Source organism: Dermatophagoides pteronyssinus, unplaced genomic scaffold, assembly GCF_027571235.1.
Source record: "Dermatophagoides pteronyssinus isolate colony J.1.1.1.1 unplaced genomic scaffold, Derpt_VIB-CSIC_2022.12 sq0006, whole genome shotgun sequence".
Classification (NCBI taxonomy): Eukaryota; Metazoa; Arthropoda; class Arachnida; order Sarcoptiformes; family Pyroglyphidae; genus Dermatophagoides; species Dermatophagoides pteronyssinus.
Genome location: NW_027461530.1, coordinates 1151831 through 1170565, shown reverse-complemented (window position 1 = coordinate 1170565; position 18735 = coordinate 1151831). Strand labels below are relative to the sequence as shown.

The following is an 18735-nucleotide window of genomic DNA, read 5'->3' as shown; positions in this document are numbered from 1 at the left end:
TTATTCAATGCTAATTCTTGATTTTTTTCGAATTTTGATAGCATAATTTTAAAAATAAAAAATCTGAAAATGAATCTAGCCAACCAAATCAAAATAGTTCAGATACCAAAATAAAGAATAGTAAAGAATGTAATGAATCGATTTCAGCAAACATTATCAGAATAATGGCCGATGGACAAGCAAAAGTTACTCCATTTTTGGCCAATTCCACAATCAACAATGATGATAATCAACAACTGACACCGAATCAAAATGAAATGAGCGACTATTATTCTGAAACCGAAAATACCAATGATAATGATGATTCACAATCATCGGAAACGAATCAATGTTCATTGAAGCGTCTCCGATCCGATGATGATTTTGATGAGTCATTGTCAGCCAATTCTCCTTGTGCAAGTGTAGCATCAGCATCTTCAATCGAGACTGAAAATACAACTAGTTCTGGCCATAGTACGAAGAAACGAAAACAAAGCAATCCAAAAAAATATATCAAAGAAGAAACTTGTATAGCTGCTGATCAGCTGCAATCGTCTGATCAAATGAAAGACTTGGAAACAAATTCTTCACCAAAGATTCTTTCTGATGATGAATGAAATTTGAATGTTGTTATTTCCACGTAACCAATGACCACAATGATCTACCTGTATTTTTTTCAAAAAAATTGATGAAAATTTATTTAGTATATTACTCAAAATGATTATACACGCACATAATCGCACTCATTATTCTCATAAAACCTCCAAATAAGAGGAAGATATAAAATTTACTTATATTGTTATGCATAAAAAAATTTTGATAATTATTATCTAAATTGATACAAGATTCTCAATTATCAGTTGGGCAAATTCAAAAATATGCCTATCAATCGTGTCATGAAATTTCATGTGTAAATCTGTTCAGGACAATCTTCTATTTTAATTTGGTCAAATGACGAATTTTTCTAAACTCATTTCAGAACTTTTTTCTCTTTGATTTCATCATTTACATAATAAAAACAAACTCACAACAACCCACCATTTTTTTCTTCTTTTTATTTGTTCTTCTTGTTCTCAGTGATCATATATTTTAAGCAATTTTTTTCTTGAAAATTGTGATTCTTGTCAATTTCTCATGTCTGTTATCTCGTTACGAAGATATTTGAATGAAAAAAAAACGTTTAATAATAATAATTTTTCTTTCGTTTTTTTTATAAATATCATTTCAAGAAATTCATTCATTGATCCATTCGCACTAATGACAAGAATGATTTTTCAAACAATCTTGACAATCATGAATAAAATTACATTTTTTTTTATATTTTAATTTTTCAATGAATGAATTTTTACGTTCTCATAATGTTATCATTATTATTATTATTATTATTTGATTTGTATTGTGCTTTACATAAAGAAAAATGAAATATATCCATATAATTTTTTTCTATTATTATTAAATCAAATTATTTGTGTAAATCATTTAATTTTTATTTTCATTAAAATGAAGCTATTTTATATGATTATATGATATATATCCAACTCAAAAGTTTTTCAATTCATTTCAAAATTATGATGAGTATTTCAATTTAGTATAAAATTCAAAAAAAAAAAATTAAAGCTGAATACCGTTACCAGATCCTGGTACTGGTGGTAATGGTCGTTTTATCGATGTCGATGATGAACCGGTTACGGATGATCCTGTTGAATTTGTCGATGTACCACCGCCAGTATTACGTTGTTCACCTCCTCCAGATGTAGTTGATGATGAAGCAGCCGAATTGAGATCATTGTTCGAATGTGTCTCAGACATTGTTCCGCGATAAGCATTCATTTGGCTACCAAATGTCGTTGAAGCTGGTATCAATGGCATTTCGTTATATTGTGATGATGATTCAGATGATTTTCGTTGTCCAATGATTTCTAAACCATTGGAATTAGGAATTGAATTATGCATGAATGAAGTGAATAAATTGACATCGTTTTCATTATGACCAATGATGCTACTCAGATCAGTTTCATTGGTCAGCATCGATGCCTCATGATTGTTACTAACATAATGATTCATCATGGAGGGTCTTGATGAAACGGTATTTCCATATTTATAATAGTTGACAGATGATTGCCCTCCATTGGTTCGTATTTTTTTCATTGGTCTTCCACCAGTAGGAAAAAATCCTTGACGATGGTGAATACCAGAAGGATGATATGGAGGATATTGTTGATTGGATAATAATGGTGTTGAAATTTGATTGGAAGCTGCCGCAGCATTTATGGCAGCTGAACGTTGAGCTGCTAAGCGTCGTAATGATCGAGAGTTATATCCACCAGATTGATTGAATTGTTGAGATGATGCTGATAAGTAGGCTGCATTATCATAAGTGGAAGAATCGGAAAGTAAATTTGATGACAATGCATAATGTCCATGATCTAAATGATGTCGATGGCGTTGAACGATTCCTTCTGGTACTTCAGTGTAGGTATTTGATGATGAATAGCCTCCAACTCCATAAGTAGGGGTTCCAAATGATGAACGTATCAGAGGGCTAATCATAGGTTGATTGGCAGCACAACCAGCAACAGCCGGATCTAATTCAGCGTAAACCGGACTTGAAGTACAACTTGCTGCATCACTATAAGGATGGTCAGATATTCCAGTGGAAGAGCCACCCAAAGAACGCAATCCTCGACGATCTTCCATGAACAATATATTACCAGAAACATTATTCGGAACACGTTTCCAGTATTTTCCAGTCGTAGATATTGTGGATTTTTTGCCTAATGAAGCTAATGAAGCATCCATTATAATTGATTGAGGTGATTTTTCATTGACAACCGGTGATAGACATGTATCCGATGGTGAAGTAGATGATGATGATGATGATGATTTATGATGTCCAATCACTCCATTTGATGAAGACCATACCGGGCAAGCATGATTAGAAAAAATTCTAAATCTAACATTAAATAACAAATATATCAATATACAAACTATCTTATCTATTTTTCACTTACTTTTTATATCTAATCAATAAGCAAATTATGCAAAGGATAACAAATATTAATGAAAATATAAGTGCATAGAATAAAGAGATGAATGTTTCATTGCTTTTCGATGATGATGATGATGAAGGATACATCGAACTAATGCCATCATCATCTTGATATACTTTGGAATCGGAAAATAATTTACAAAAATTACATCGTACACCTTCAATCGGATCTTCGCCAATGATAAATTCACGCATTGTTTCATTTTCCATTGAGCTAAAAAATGCTTGCAATGCTGCAGGCATTGGTGGCGGTGGTATGAATAGGATATCATCGGGTGGTGGTTCTAACCAAAATCCTGTATCGCGTTTCTCATCACCAAAGCCAACCATATCACCATAATAATTATTATATGGATTTAGCTGTGATTCACACCAAATTTCCTGGCAATTTGAATGATTCATCATTGATAATGAATGTTCTAATTCGAACAAATCATTGGAAGATCCATCATCAATCAAAGTAGTTGTATGAAATGGTAGATCATTGAATGGATTGTTTGATTGGAAAGCTATTGTAGTCAAAAAGGTTCCAAACAAAAACACTAAGAAAATTAATACTTTTGCCATTTTTTTTTTTTTTTTGTATTGTGTTGTTGATCCGAATGAATTTATAGAACGAAAATTAGGATTTTTTTTCGGTGGATCTTCATCACTTTGGATGGATGGATCCAGAGTGATAACTGCTGATTTTCAACAACAACAACAACAACAATGGCTCAAGAGATAAGGGAGGAGAATACAAAAAAATGAGCAAAAAAAATCTAAACATTATGACAGCCATCTTTAGGATAAAATCTGAACCATTTTTTTCGAATCTGGATCACACAGAAAAAAGTAAGCTCCGCAAAATTGAAGAACACTCTCCAAAAATGTGTGCAATCAAGAATTGCCAATTTTGAAGAACACTCTCCAATTTTGTTTGCAAGCAATTTCATGCAACGATTAATCGAAATGACTATCGATAGTTTCGCTCACTCCGATTGTTGCAGGTTCTCCTCCCTCCTCCCCATATTAATTTAATTACACATAAATTAAAATTTAATTTTAATTTTATTGTTAATTAAAAAATTTGAAATTCCAAAAAATCATTAATATTTAACATCCCACGTTGATCCATTCTTGTCCAGTTCCAAATCGATCCCAAATTGAATATTCGATGTCCAACGATCCCATTCATGTTCCAAGATTTAATGTCCAAATCTGATTCATGAAATTGAAAATTTGAATCCCATCATTCTCAGTGATGATCCTGAATTTAAAAGAATATTAGTTGATAGTTTCGATCATTGGATTCAAAAACTTACCATCATTTACTACAAGTATCCATTCCAGTTTGAAAATACTCGAATGATATCATAATTTTCGATCGTTTTTGGTTCCAAAGTGTCACCAGGCATCGGACTCAATAGGAAATAGCTCAGACCATGTTTCCTAATCCTAATCTAACCTAGCCTATCCTATTGTTTAACATAGTCAAACTATTCTTGAATCAGATGCCGATGAACAATGGAATCGCAAAATCGATCGGGAACATGATAATCATTCGAATATTGTTTCGACATTCATTAGCAAAAACTTGAGGAACTATAGAGTGTAAAAATTACCTGGAATGTAAATGAATTAAAATGTAAAGAATGATTAGAATGTAAAGTTACCTGGAAGTCAATCGATCCCGGAAATGCTAATTAGCACCATAATGAAACTGAAAAAATAAACTTGAAAAAATGTGATTAAATGAAAGTTTATTTAAAATGAAATATCATTTGACAATTACAAACTTGAATAAATGCCATTGAGAAAATGATCATTTTTCGTCGATTGCATCATCGCCCGTCCAAACAATTTTCATCAATTTCGTGGCTAATTTTTAATCTGAAACAAATGAAAGCATAAACAAAGATAATCTTTAATCAATAAAAGTGATTGTTCCAAAAATTTGGACCAAAATCAATAATTAAAATTGGAAAAAATAACTTACTTTTAATATCGAGCCGAAAAACACGTTCGAAAAAACAACGTCAACAAGAAAAGTTCGAAATCGAATGACGAGCACAAATCGAACGTTTAACTAACTGCGTTTTACTAACGTTGCATTCTGATTGGACGATGGAAAAGTATAGAAAATAGTTAGCCATTTGACTATGCGCAAATGATCATTTGTCGAACTTGTGAATTTTTGAAAAAAATGCATTATTATTTTCCATAGACTTAACATTGGCAAAAATTGACAATTAATTTTATTATTGATTTTTCCAACTTGTGAATTGATGAATGTCAAATAATTTCGATCTTGAATCGATTGACCAAATAATGGAAAATATTTAAATTCCAAAAGAGTATCAATTTACTATAACAAGCCTAACACTTACTCACTTTGATACACATTGATCATATTAGAATTGTGTCGTAATTCGGTCGAAGATCATCATTTAAGATTATAAATTAAACAAACCAAAATGTAAAATTAACTTCTAGATTAAACATACACTTTTAAAAAGGAAATTCTATTTTTAACAAATTCTTTTATATTTATTAATGAATTGTTAGATATCAAAGATTAAATACCAATTATCATTATTAACGAAGAAAATTTTCAACTTTATTTAGTATATCAATTCTAATTGATTTTTGTGATAAAATCGATTTACCGAATTCCATAATTCGATTGTTATTACTTTTCAAATTTGAATAGTGTTTACCAACGTTGAAGAATGTTTTTCAAAATTGGAGAGTATTGTATTGGAGAGTACTCTCCAATTTTGAGGAATGCTTCCCAACGTTGAACAGTGCTCTCCACAATGTTCTCCAAATTTGACTAACACTCCTCAACTCTGATAAGCATTTCTCAAAATTGCAGAAGAAAAATCACCAATTTTGGGGAGTACTCTCCTTACTTTTTTTGTGTGATATGAATTATTTCAAGATTTTTATTCAAATTATAATTAAATAAATTTAATTTTATCTTTAAAAATTTTATCATCAAAAATTTCTCCTTGTTTTTGTAGATTTTCAATGAATTGTTGATTAGCCGGATTATTTTTTAATGCATTACGTATGGCAAATATTGTCCATTGTAAAATGAATGGATTATTACGATCAATTTTGGCTGAATCCAATAACGCTATAAATCGACCAGATATTCGTAATTGTTCTTGTGCTTCCAGATTTTCATGTAAATAATTTGCAATTAAACCAATTATATTTCGTTTGAAACCAAAAACAGATTCATTTTCCGTACAAAATTTGTTGTTGTTGTTTGTTGAACGAAGATCTTGTGTGAAAAAAATAGATTTAGGATCATTACTCATCGAATGAAAACATGATAGAATATCGAGTAAATTTTTAAAATAATCATCATTTTTCTTTAAAATATTTTCATATGATTTAAATGCAATGATTTTCAATAGAAACGAAGAGATTTTCGAAAAAACAATTAAATCTTCAGAATTGGAATCAAAATTTGATTTGTTAAAATATTCACGTATTTGATGATGAAATAATTGATTAATAAATTTGACAAATTCTTCTGGTAATGGACATAGTTGACAGTCATACAGATTAATACAATCATCTGGTTCAATATTTTTAATTGTTGATATTTGTTTTTGTTTTTTACATTCATCATCAACAAATTCCATACAAATATCAAGCAATATCATTCTTCGTTTCGATGATATAATACAGTATAAATTCTTAACAAATTCTTCATGTTTCAAAGCAAGAAAAAATATCCATAAAGACCATTCAGATAATTCAATTTCAACATGATCAAATAATGGATTCCAAAAATTATTCGTATCTGGTACAATTTCATCATTTAATATTCGTTCGAATCGAATAGAATCATTTGAAAAAAATCGAAACAATAATGCCGTATAAACTAATGTTATTTTTTTTAATAGATCTTGATGATCAGTGAACGATTGATTTGTTTCAATTTTATAAAAATTTAAAAATCTAAGTAAAAAAAATGAAAATTTTTATTATGATCAATGAAACGAAAACAATAAAACTCACTTATAGAATTTTTTATTTAAAATAAATGAATAAAATTTCGATAAATTTCGAAATTCTGATTCATTTGGTTGTAAATTCAAAATATTATAAAAAAATTGAATAGAACGTAATATAAACATTAATGAAACATTATCATCATCATCATCAATAATAGTGTTGTCATTGGATACAATTTTAGCAATGAAATTATCAAATTTTTGTTCAAATATTAATTGGATTGTTTCGATGAATGAAAATTTTTCATCACAGATAATTTGAAAAAAAGAACGACGAAAATTATCATCATCATTAAAGGCAGCCGAATTACGTAAAAATATCATCGAATTATTTACATTATCATTAAATTCAATCGAATTTTGTCCATTCAATATATTATTGAATATTTCGGATAAATTTTCAATATGATTTTGAATTTCATTTAATGATTGTTGATCAGACATTTTTCGATGTTAAAAATAATGAATTTGGATTGTTTTGTTCCATAAAACGTAATTGAACACACGTGATTGAATATGATTAACAAGAATAACAATTTCATATGTTGAAAGTATTTGATTCAGTTATTGACCCATGGTTTATCATTTTTATCATATTTAACCAAAGGAAGATCATACGGTAATGGAAATGAATAAGGATTATTATTTTGGCTATCAATGCTGAATGAATTTCGATTTATCTGGAAAAAAATTTCGTAAATTATGAATGATTATTAAAAAAAATCTAAAACAAACCATTAATTTAGGTAGAAATAATACGCCAATTTCGTAATTTAAGATTTTCAATTTGGATCCATTTCCTATTAATTGTCCCCATGCAGCTTTTGATAGATTAGCCGATGTAAGACAAAACCATGACATTTCTTTATTATCAGGTGATAGACGTAGATATGTTTTTATATGTGGCATAACATCATTACGATTATTAATGGTTGCTTTCCATTTATGAAAAAAATCATTCAAATATAATTGTTTATCTGCTGTTAATTTTCTATATGGAAATGAACTTCCAGTATCTTCTATTGAATTTTTTATATTTTCAATCGAAGGATATATACATTTAATTTCTGGTTTAATACCACTAAAATCATTATATAATGAAGATAATGAAGCTGAAAATTGACCAGTTAACCATGATTCTTTTGTTGGACCTAATGATCCAATACTACTGAATTGACAAATTATTGGCCAATTATTTGTTTCTTCTGTAGGTCCAAATCGGTTGGTTTTGAATATTTTTCTGATTTTTAAATGACCAAATGATTCACGATCATTATTTTGATGTGAATCGGGTACCGATGCTATCAGGAAAACATTGATGCTTGAGAAATCATAATCACCAATGATTTGAATCCATTTATCAACAGTTGTTTTCTTATAATGAGTTAAATATTGTATCAGATCATTTTTAAAATTTGTTTTCGATGTTTGATTTTCTTCTTCTTCTTTGTTTGATTTCTTTGGTAACTTTTTACTAATCCAAATTCCTTGAGTAACAGCATAAAAATCCATTGGTATCATATTAGCTGTAAGAATAATAATACGAATAGAATCTTCATAACGTAAAATTATCATTTTAGAATGATGACAAGAAAATATCCCACCCATTTTAACGGGACACAATTTTACATTCGAATATGATAATGATTCAATTTTTAATAGATCAACAAAATTATCATCATTTCGATCACCAAAAACTATATCAATCGGATTCATTTGACAATTAATAGGATATTGTGCAATGAGCCATTCAAGATCATAAATATAATTAAAATGAATCGATTCCAGAATTTTTCCATTTTCATTCGATAATATAGCTTTGAGGCTGATTGTTTTATAACGATTCGATAAACGATTATTTAATCGATCGGGTAGATAATTTAGAAAAAAACCATAACATTCATGGATTACATCATCGATTGTAGATCGTTTTTTATGTTTGTTTGTAATTGCTTGATTATCACCATCATTATTTAGTTGACGTTTATTAGATGATGGATGACTAAATTCGTTTAAATGTAATGGATTTTTACGATAACATTCATTGCCGTATGGACAAATTGGTTTTTTATTAATTTCGGTGGTCATAATTGAAAAAAAAGAGTTGGACAACATAAACAAATGAAAAAAAAATTCACAAAAAAAAACTCAATGTGTTTTGGGTCCGATAGAGGGTGTACATACACATACATACAAACATACGTTTGCTGAATTGAATTTTGAATTTGACAATTGAAAAAATGATTGAAAAAAAATGATGAAATATTTTCTTTTGTTCATGGATTATTCATATAGATGTCTTCATTAACAGTATCAATATAATCATTTGGATTTGGATATGAATCGGTTGAAATGTTCAATTCTAATTGTCGTTTTTTTGTATGTGGTAATTTAAAATGTCGTATACGTATATGTGTTTTCATATTTGTTTTCTGTTCACAAGCATAACCACAATCAGGCCATTTACAACGAAAACGTTTAAAATTTAAATGTATACGAATATGATCTTTCAATGATTTAGAATCATAAAGACTTTTACCACAATCCGGCCATGAACATTTATATTTCCCTGTATCGGTGGTGGTACACTGTTTAGATTTTTGATGTAATTTTAAATGTTTTGAAAGATATTGTTTTGATACCATACGATTACAGCCATCGAATTCACATTTTGTAAATGCATGTTTAGTACGTTTATGATATTTAAATATTACACGTGAATTACAATAAAAATCACATCCATCAACTTCACAATGAAAATCATTAAATTCATGTACCAAATAGATATGTTTACGTAATCGATGACTATCTTGAAATTTTCGATCACATTCTTTACATATTTTTGATTCTTTTTCATGTTCAGTATTTTGATGTCTTTTTAGATTAAACCTTTTTTTTATCGAATAAAAAAAATGAATCAATTCAAACACTGAATGAAACAAACATAAATTGTTACTTACTCGTTTACAAATTCTTTTTCACATTTTCCAAATGAACATTTAAAAATTTCATGTATTCTCATCATATGTTTTTCAAGATCATAAATAGATCTAAATTGTCCACCACAATCTTTAAAGGAACATTTATGTATTTTTATTTTATCACTATGAAACAATAATTCATGATTTTTAAGTCTTTCCTGTGATGTACAACGAAAACGACAACCAAATGAACAATTATATTGTATGGCCATTCCAAATAAATCGATAGTTGAATCATCATCAACATTATTATCATTATTAGTTTCATTATTGTTGTTAGTTTCTGGTACGATAGCATCTTGTTTTGGTTCTTCTTCGATCGAATTATCCGGACCATTTTCTTCGTTCATTGAATTATCGGGACATTCGTCTTCTTCGTTTATTATCGAATTATCGGGACATTCATCATCTTCTTCTTCTTCTTCTTCGTCCATCGAAGATTCTGATTCATCTTCTGAAGATGAAGACGATGTTGTTGGCTGTTTACGTTTTTGTGTTTTCTTTTTATTTTTACCACCACCATCATCAGTATTTTTAGCTTTTGATCTTCTTTGTTGTTCAACTTTTTTATTCAAATCAAATTCAATAAATTTTTTATTTGATCCATACGATAAATCAGTTTCTTGAATTAAGTCAACAATCAATTTATTTAGTTTATTTGATTTATTAGCCGAACTAGATTTAATTTTTTTAAACCATTTGTCACAATATTCAATACTTGCTATGAAATCATCTTTATCAGGATTTTCTTCAAGAATATTGTTAATTTCTTTAGGATAACGTTTCATCAGATATGTCAACATATGACGATAATGTAAAAGAATTCGAATCAATCGACAATTACCTACGGTAAGAAAAACTCTTGGCATTTTTTAACGGTCTTTGTTTCTTTTTTTGCTTCGTTTGCACTGAAAAAAAAGAAATCAACGAATGAGATGAAAAATGTTTTTTTTACTCGTAAATTTTGTTCAAAAAAAAATTCCCTCCTCAAAAATAGAAATTACTCAAATTACCGAAGAAAAAAAAAACTCAACACGTTCGAAAAATCGAATCCAAAACATTGTGATCCATTCGTAAACAATGTTTTTTTTTTCGTTTTGTTTTGTTTTGTTTGTTTTCAAAATCAAAAAAGGAAACGGAATAAAAATGAAAATGAAAATCAATTTCCTATCAATTTTTTTTTATTTATTAATCAATAATAATAATGATCAATTATTTATAATATTGCTTAAAATTTAATATTTTAAATACACAGGGTTTGTTTTTTGTTTTGTTTTTTTGTTCTTTGTTTTTTACTTACTTTTTTTTTAGCTTATAATAGAAAAAATAACAAAATTTATGTAACTTTTTATTTAAAATGGAAGAGATATTATAGATAGATAGATAGATAGATAGAGCTGATTGAGTTAATTAATTAATTAATTTTATAAGTGTTAAGCTTTTAAATAGGTGTAAACAGTAAGAGGTGTGTGTGTGTGTGTGTGTGTGTGTGTGTGTGATAAGTGTTATTTAAAACGACGGGAATGTTTTTTTCTAATTCTAAATGCACCGGATGATTGTTGAGTGAACCAGAAAACAAAAAAGAAATATTCATTCATCTGTGATGATGATGATGATAATTATCTTCATTGAACCATAAAAAATATCTATTATTTTAATATTACATAATACATTTTATATATTTATATAAAGAACGACGAAGATATTAATAATTAATTAAAAATTTTTTTATGAGAATTATCCAAGGGGAAATAGTAATAGTAATTGACGACAGATAGTAGATAGAATATATCGATTGTTTGATTGTTTGATGGAAATCGATGGTATCGAATACTAAAAAATTCGAATCAATTTTGAAATGTTTGTTGATGATGATGGTGGCTCAACAGGATTCGATAATTAATTCGTTGCGTGTTTTGTTGTTGTTATTATTTCAACTAAACAAGAAGAATTGAAGAATTTTTCATCATAAAAAACAATTAATAAAAACATATAATGCGTGGGTGGTTTGTTTTTTGAAAAAGAAAATCTAATTCTGTGTAAGTGTGTGTGTGTTTTGATCACAATGTGATATTTTTTTTAATTATTTTGTTTAATTGTTTGTTCACTATTCGACAATAATATTGATGATTGATCGATTTGCAAAAAAAAATTGATTGATTGATCGATCGATTTGATTGTTGCTAGGAAATTATGGTCATTCTGTTGTTTTGTAATTTTACAAATATTGGGAAAAAAATGTTGTATTATATGGGGGAGGTGTACATAAGTTAAACATGAATGAATGAATTTTTTTTTGTTGTTTTCATCTGCTGTATATATAGGTAGGTGGATAATCAATAATCAATAAAATCAAAATCAAAATTCAAGTTTTTCCAATAAAAGTGATCAATAAAATTAATTAATTAATTAATAATGCATTCTTTGTGTTTTGTTTTGTTTTTTTTTTAGTTTCACAACCATACAGTCAATCAAATTTGATAATAATAAGACAAATGGGAAAATTACGTGTTTTGGTAAATGTCTGAAATATTTTTCAACGGGTAAAAATGATTGATAATGAGCAGCAGCTGATAAGATATATATGTTTTTTTTTCTTGTAATAAATGTATAATATGAATGTATAACATTTGTGTAACTAAATAATAAGAATAAAACTTGATTTAACACTTGATTTTCATCTTTTTTTTCAACTAAAATATTTTTCTTTTCGATTGTCCTTGTTAATGTAAAGATGAAGAAAAGAAGAATTTCTTCAGAATAGTTTTGTTTTTCAATTTTTTAAAAAGTAAGTTTTAGGTTTTGTTTTTGTTCTGAGTGAGAGGCTTATGCGATTACACAACCAATTAATTTTCGGGTGCTTTTTTTTTTTTGGTTTGGTTTGGTTTTTCTTTACTTTGAAGTTTTTTTTTCTCGATTTATGCACGTCGTAGATAATGATGATGATGATGATTGCGAACGGGTTAATTAAGCAACAAAAAAAAAGAATTTTGGAAGGCTAATTATTCTGAAGAAAATGCAGCACAGAAAAGAAAAACATAGAAACATATTATGCACAACCGAAGAGAAGAATAAAGAACAGTAAAAATGTTGGAACCAAGAAAAAAAAATGAAATGGCGTTGAATTATACAGAAGAAAGCGAGAAATTCATTGGAAATAATCCAAATGATGATGATGTTTGTTTGTTTGATTATTTGGTTAGTTGGTTGGTTGAGCTATTTTCTAAATTGATTGAAATCGATATTTTGTTTTGTTGGTTTTAGTTTTTGATCCTTTAATTGACTACGAATTTTTTTTGGTTCAATTTGCTTTGATCGTCAGTTTTTTTTCCAAAAATTATTGATGAAAAACAGAATTTTTTTTTCTTTTGGATTTCCACGGAAAAAATACATTAAATCCATTAAGTTAGTTAATTTTTTTTATCGTTCTTGTTCAAGATGTTTTTCTAAACGTTGTTGTTGTTGTTGATAATAATGACAAACAACATTGAAATAATATTAATACTGATATTCAATAATGGAAAATATTGTTGTTGAAATGTTGATTTGTTGGCCGAATTATGGCATAATTGATTCTTTTTTTCAAGTGAAGCTTTTTTTCAAAAAAAAAGAAAAAGAAAGTTACCAATGATTATTATGATTTTACAGTTCGTTTATTCGATTATCACTTACTTATATTATCGATTAATTGAGGTAAATAGGTTTGCCAAAAGGCACACTGCTTAGTACGTATTCCTTGTCCAATACTATAATTGGTTGAAAATGTAAGATATTCTTTTCTATATGCGGTGTATAAAGGCCAATGTAATTGTGACCAAATACCATTTTCATCCATTGTTGGATTACTGAAATAATTTTATTTGATTAGTCACATTAGTCAATTTTTGAAATTTGAAACAACAACAACAACAACAAAAAAAACATACCCAGTTTTAGCAAAATTTGCCCAACAATTCATCATTTGTTTACTTAATTGAAATTCTTCATGTGTATAACCAATTGTTTCATTAAATGGTTCACCAAATATAAATGGTATTTCATCACCATGCATTGTACCCATCCATTTTGGCCATGGATTTTTTGTTGAACGATGTGCAAAATAATACATATAAACTTCATTACCAACCGATGCATAACGATCAGCAAATTTATTCACATGACAAACAAAATAATAATCACCAACAATTTTATCAATTGCATCACGATTTTTAATCGGATCATCCGGATTTAACCAATCAGTATATTCATATATAATTGCTGATTGTCCAATTGGTGATATATTTGGATATAATAATTTTACTGAATTATTAAAATCAGCTCTTGTTAGATAAATATCTTCTTCTAATTTAAATTTTTCTGTTAATTTATATATAATAAAATATGTAGCTTCTTCAGTATTACTTCCTAATAAAATACGTGTTTTTTTAAAACGTTTATCATTCATTAATTTTTCTGGATAATCCGTAAGAAAAACACCATCAACAATTGGTGTGAATGCAAATTCAACAACACCATTAGCATCACCTGATTCATTACGCATCAATAATAATGGATCTGTTTGTCTTAAACAATTAATTACTTGATCAATTTGTTGATCATCATATGGACAACCAACTGATTCGGCTAACATTAGGCCACGTTGATGAATTTTTTTCTTTTCAACTAAACCCCATGGTACTGTTGGTGAACCACTTTGTAATATACCTTGACTAAATAAATGTTGACTTAATGGTGATAATAAATGATAGGCAATACTGGTTGCACCGGCTGATTCACCAAACAATGTTATATTATTACGATTTCCACCAAATTTTTCAATATTTGCTTGTATCCATTGTAATGCCATAACCTGATCAAACATACCAGCATTACCAACAACATCATTGGTATTATCAAAATAAAGAAAACCAAGATTACCAAGACGATAATTAATACTAACTAATATAATATTTTCTTCAGTGGCCATAATTTTTCCATCATATAAATCTAATGATGTTGAACCAGTATTAAAACATCCACCATAAATCCAAACTAATACGGCAGAATTTTTTGGTCTTGGATATGGTACCCATATATTCAATGTTAGACAATCTTCATCAAGATTTGTTTGATCAACATTCCACATATTGGTACCTAAAAAATTTGTACCAAATGTATGATCTTCAACCTGATAACAGGATTTTGGTTGTTTTGTTGCATTAAATATACCATCCCAAAAATCAATTGGTAATGGATGTTTATAACGTAAATCACCAATTGGTGGTTTAGCAAATGGTATACCTAAAAATTCATCAACTAAACGACCAGTTAATGAACGCATACGTTGTCCACGTATCATACCACGTGTTGTTTGTATTAATAATGAATCATCATTACTATTATCATTATTAAAATTATTTTGATTATCTAAATAACCAGTTGAAATATAAGGACCATTATTATTATTATTATTATTATTATTACGTTTAAGTGGATGACCATCAACTATAATTATTATTATTGATATTGTTGATAATAATATCCATAATGGTAGCCATAAAGCTAATATAGATGATATGATAATTTTCTTTTTTTCATACATTATCGTTAAATGCATATCGATTGATGATTTTTTTATCTGTACATTTGAAATATAATGGATGTAATGAATTGATATTTGGATTCTATGATTTTTTGGTTTTGTTTTGTTTTGTTTTTTGTTTCTCTTGGCTTCGATGCTATTTTTTCTAATTCAATAATATTGGCCAACAAACAAAAATTCTATAATTACATTGAACAATTCGATATTTTTTATTTCTTCAATATGCTGTTTTTAAATGATCTTTGAATGATAATGAAGATTTTGCACACACACCAAAAAAATGTTTGCAAATGTTTTTGTTTTCAATTATCAATTGGCAATTGATCGGAAATAATTGAATTGAACCGATAAGAATAGAGAAAGTGAATGAACATAGAAGATGTATAATTTTTTTTAAGAAAATGGCAAGCAAAAATAAAAAAGAATCAATTTCAATTTTTTTTCTTGACAAACAGCAATAATAATGACAACATGAAAAGCAAAAAGAAAAAAGCACAACCGAGATTTACAAATACAATGAATTGGCAATGATGATAAAAGATGTAAAGAATTTTTTTTTTAAATATGAATTCAAAAGAGTTAGAAATGAATTTTTTTAAAAAAAAGACAGCACAAAATAGATTTGTTGTTGTTGTTGATTTGTTAAGAGGACATCCAAGCACCAATTAAAAAGGGACAACAAACAGAATGAAAATCTTTTTTATCAGAAAAATAATATTCACAATTTGGTCACAACCAAGAGAAGAGGAAAAAAACTCACAACACTTAGATTGATTTTTTTTGTTTGTTGAACAAAAAATAAAAATTACACAACCAGAATGAAAGAATTGAATGAATGAATGAATATAGCACACTGATCAAAGTGAAAAATATTTTGAAACAAACAAACATAAAATCTATCTATTCTCTATTTCTAAATCATTAATCATCATTACATTTTATCATCATCAATGATGATGATCATTTTTTTTCTATGGAAAAAATAAAAAAATCGAAATGATCATCAGACAATTTTTTTCTGGGATATCATATATTAAAGCTCGAAGAAATCAACTATATCTTAATATCATTTTCATTTCATTTCTTTATTCAATTCTTCCAACCATCTTTCTATCTCAAGAATTAAAAATTTTTTTTTTTACAGACGGCGTATGTGAAATGGAAATATATAACACACACACAAAGATATTCTACTACAAATTTTCGGAGGACCTTGTTGGAACAACCAAATAAATTCATCAGCAGCAATATTCTTTATGTGTTTGTTTGTTTGTTTGTTTCGGGGTTCAGAAAAAAAGAAAGAAATGGAATGAATGAATACAGCAAACAATCAAAAAAAGAAAGGAAAGAAAGAGGATCCAATTCTGATGTACATGTAATCTAATGGATCTATCTGTTGTGGTGGTGGTGGTGGCTGTTGGTCGATATTATATTGGTGGAACCAAAAAAATCCAAAAGAAGAAAAAACACAGTGGCGCCCAACCAAAATCAAAAAAGATAGGACCGATTATATTCTTCAGTAGTAGTAGTAATGATAACGTTATTTTTGCTATATTGAATATTAAAGGATATTTTTTTTATTAGTCTGTTTGTGTCACAATCAACTATCCACTAACATCATCATCATCATCATCAGAGTAACTTGGAAGAAAAAAAAAATCAAAATTGACAAATAACAACAACCAAACAACAACCAGGAAAGCAAGTTCAATATATTTTCAAACAAACCAACAAACAGGCAAAGGGCTATATCATATTTAAAGTTGATAATAAATTTAACAAGAAAAAAGATGCTGTTTTTATCTATCTTTCCTTCAAGATTGATGCCTTTTTTTCAATTCGCCTATATTCAAATAAAAGGGGTTACATTATATATACGAATCTTTGTTTGTTTGGAACGGTCGATATTTCATGTGTGTGTGTGTATCATGTGCAGAATTTTTAGTAATAATAATAATAATATTTGGATTGGATAAAAAACAAATAAACAAGCCATAGAGAATGTATGTGTGATTAGAATCGATTTTTTTTGGTTCTTTTCAGTCACTTAAGTTACTTTATAACTTCAAAGAAGAATCGATTTCAACTTTTGACAAACAACAATAAGAATATTGAATTGTTGAAAAGCAAGCATTCTACTGCAAATTTTCGAGGACCTTGTTGTTGGAACAATCAAAGTAAGAAAGAAATACAGCAAACAATCCAAAAAAGTAAGAAAGAAAGAAAGAGTGGATCCAATTCAAATGTACATGTAATCTCTATCTATGTGATTGTTTGCTATATTGGATTGTAGAATCCAACATTGAAACATTGGCGCCCAATAAAACCAAAATCAAAAAAAAAAAAAAGATAGGACCGATTATAATTTCAGTGGTAGTAGTATCAGTAGTTATTTGCTATATTGAATATTTAAGGATATTTTTTTTATTGGTCTGTTTGTGTCACAATCCAACAACATTATCATCATCATCAGAGTAACTTGGGAGAGAAAATAAATAAATAAATTCGAAATTGACAAATGACAAATAACAGCAAAACAACCAGGAAAGAAAGTTCAATATATTTTCAAACAAACAAACAAACAGGCAAAGATCTATATCATATTTAAAGTTGGTAATAAATTTGAAACAAGAAAAAAGATGCTGTTTTCTCTCTCTCTCTCTTTCCCTTTCTTGATTGATGCCTCTTTTTGTTTCAATTCGCCTATATTCAACTAAAGGATGTTATATATACGAATTTTTTTGTTTGGAACGGTAGATATTTCATATTGTCATGTGTGTGTGTATCATGTACAAAATTTTTAGCTTTACATTATTAGTTATAATAATAATATTTGGATAACAAACAAACAAATAAATAAATAAACAAGCCATATAGAATATATAAGAATCGATTTTTCATTCTTTTCAGTCACTTTTTATACTTCATAACAAGCACACGATTTGTTTATTTGTTTGTTTGTTTGTTTGTTAGAATGATGCGAGAAAGATAAAAAAGGTTGATGAGGAAAAATGAAAACATCTCATACACAAAGAAGAAGAAGAAGAAGAAGAATCTTTTCTTAATAATAATAATATTGACATATGTTTTTTTTTACTTTGGTGTTCATTCATTCAATGAAATGGATGCGGG

General features: G+C 28.0%; 6 protein-coding genes and 1 long non-coding RNA gene across 8 annotated transcripts in view; 2 read left to right on the top strand and 5 right to left on the bottom strand.

Annotated features, from left to right (window-relative positions):
- Positions 1 to 1012, top strand: part of LOC113790121 (uncharacterized) — a 40057-nt gene extending 39045 nt beyond the window's left edge. The window contains exon 6 of the mRNA XM_075820184.1: positions 42 to 1012. Within this exon, the coding sequence (XP_075676299.1) occupies positions 42 to 596 (555 nt within the window). The 3' untranslated portion in view covers positions 597 to 1012. The remainder of the gene's footprint in view (positions 1 to 41) is intronic.
- Positions 1013 to 1441: 429 nt separating this feature from the next.
- Positions 1442 to 3765, bottom strand: LOC113790122 (uncharacterized). Its single transcript, XM_027339743.2, has 2 exons — positions 2991 to 3765; positions 1442 to 2932 (listed from the first exon to the last, which is right to left on the bottom strand). Exons 1-2 carry the CDS (start codon positions 3593 to 3595, stop codon positions 1591 to 1593), a joined length of 1947 nt encoding a protein of 648 aa, XP_027195544.2. The 5' UTR covers positions 3596 to 3765; the 3' UTR covers positions 1442 to 1590.
- Positions 3766 to 5937: 2172 nt separating this feature from the next.
- LOC113795947 (ataxin-10) lies at positions 5938 to 7485 on the bottom strand. Its single transcript, XM_027346189.2, has 2 exons — positions 7046 to 7485; positions 5938 to 6985 (listed from the first exon to the last, which is right to left on the bottom strand). Exons 1-2 carry the CDS (start codon positions 7483 to 7485, stop codon positions 5971 to 5973), a joined length of 1455 nt encoding a protein of 484 aa, XP_027201990.2. The 3' UTR covers positions 5938 to 5970.
- Positions 7486 to 7581: 96 nt separating this feature from the next.
- On the bottom strand, positions 7582 to 9156 carry LOC113796004 (tyrosyl-DNA phosphodiesterase 1-like). Its single transcript, XM_027346247.2, has 2 exons — positions 7777 to 9156; positions 7582 to 7721 (listed from the first exon to the last, which is right to left on the bottom strand). The coding sequence occupies exons 1-2, from the start codon at positions 9154 to 9156 to the stop codon at positions 7602 to 7604; spliced, it is 1500 nt and encodes a 499-aa protein (XP_027202048.2). The 3' UTR covers positions 7582 to 7601.
- Positions 9086 to 11054, bottom strand: LOC142645044 (uncharacterized). The gene is made up of 2 exons (XM_075820191.1): positions 10002 to 11054; positions 9086 to 9930 (listed from the first exon to the last, which is right to left on the bottom strand). Exons 1-2 carry the CDS (start codon positions 10889 to 10891, stop codon positions 9318 to 9320), a joined length of 1503 nt encoding a protein of 500 aa, XP_075676306.1. The 5' UTR covers positions 10892 to 11054; the 3' UTR covers positions 9086 to 9317.
- Positions 11055 to 11505: 451 nt separating this feature from the next.
- LOC142645046 (uncharacterized) lies at positions 11506 to 12696 on the top strand. The gene is made up of 2 exons (XR_012846222.1): positions 11506 to 12346; positions 12474 to 12696. It is a non-coding gene; the product is annotated as an uncharacterized LOC142645046 (long non-coding RNA).
- A 183-nt stretch (positions 12697 to 12879) lies between these two features.
- Positions 12880 to 17243, bottom strand: LOC113796003 (acetylcholinesterase-like). Of its 2 annotated transcripts, XM_075820190.1 has the most exons (4): positions 15486 to 17243; positions 13949 to 15428; positions 13695 to 13867; positions 12880 to 13614 (listed from the first exon to the last, which is right to left on the bottom strand). In XM_075820190.1, the coding sequence occupies exons 1-4, from the start codon at positions 15616 to 15618 to the stop codon at positions 13469 to 13471; spliced, it is 1932 nt and encodes a 643-aa protein (XP_075676305.1). In that variant the 5' UTR covers positions 15619 to 17243; the 3' UTR covers positions 12880 to 13468. The 2 variants fall into 2 exon arrangements, with proteins under 2 accessions (XP_075676305.1, XP_075676304.1); XM_075820189.1 differs by having other exon boundaries at positions 13949 to 17243.
- Positions 17244 to 18735: the final 1492 nt, after the last annotated feature.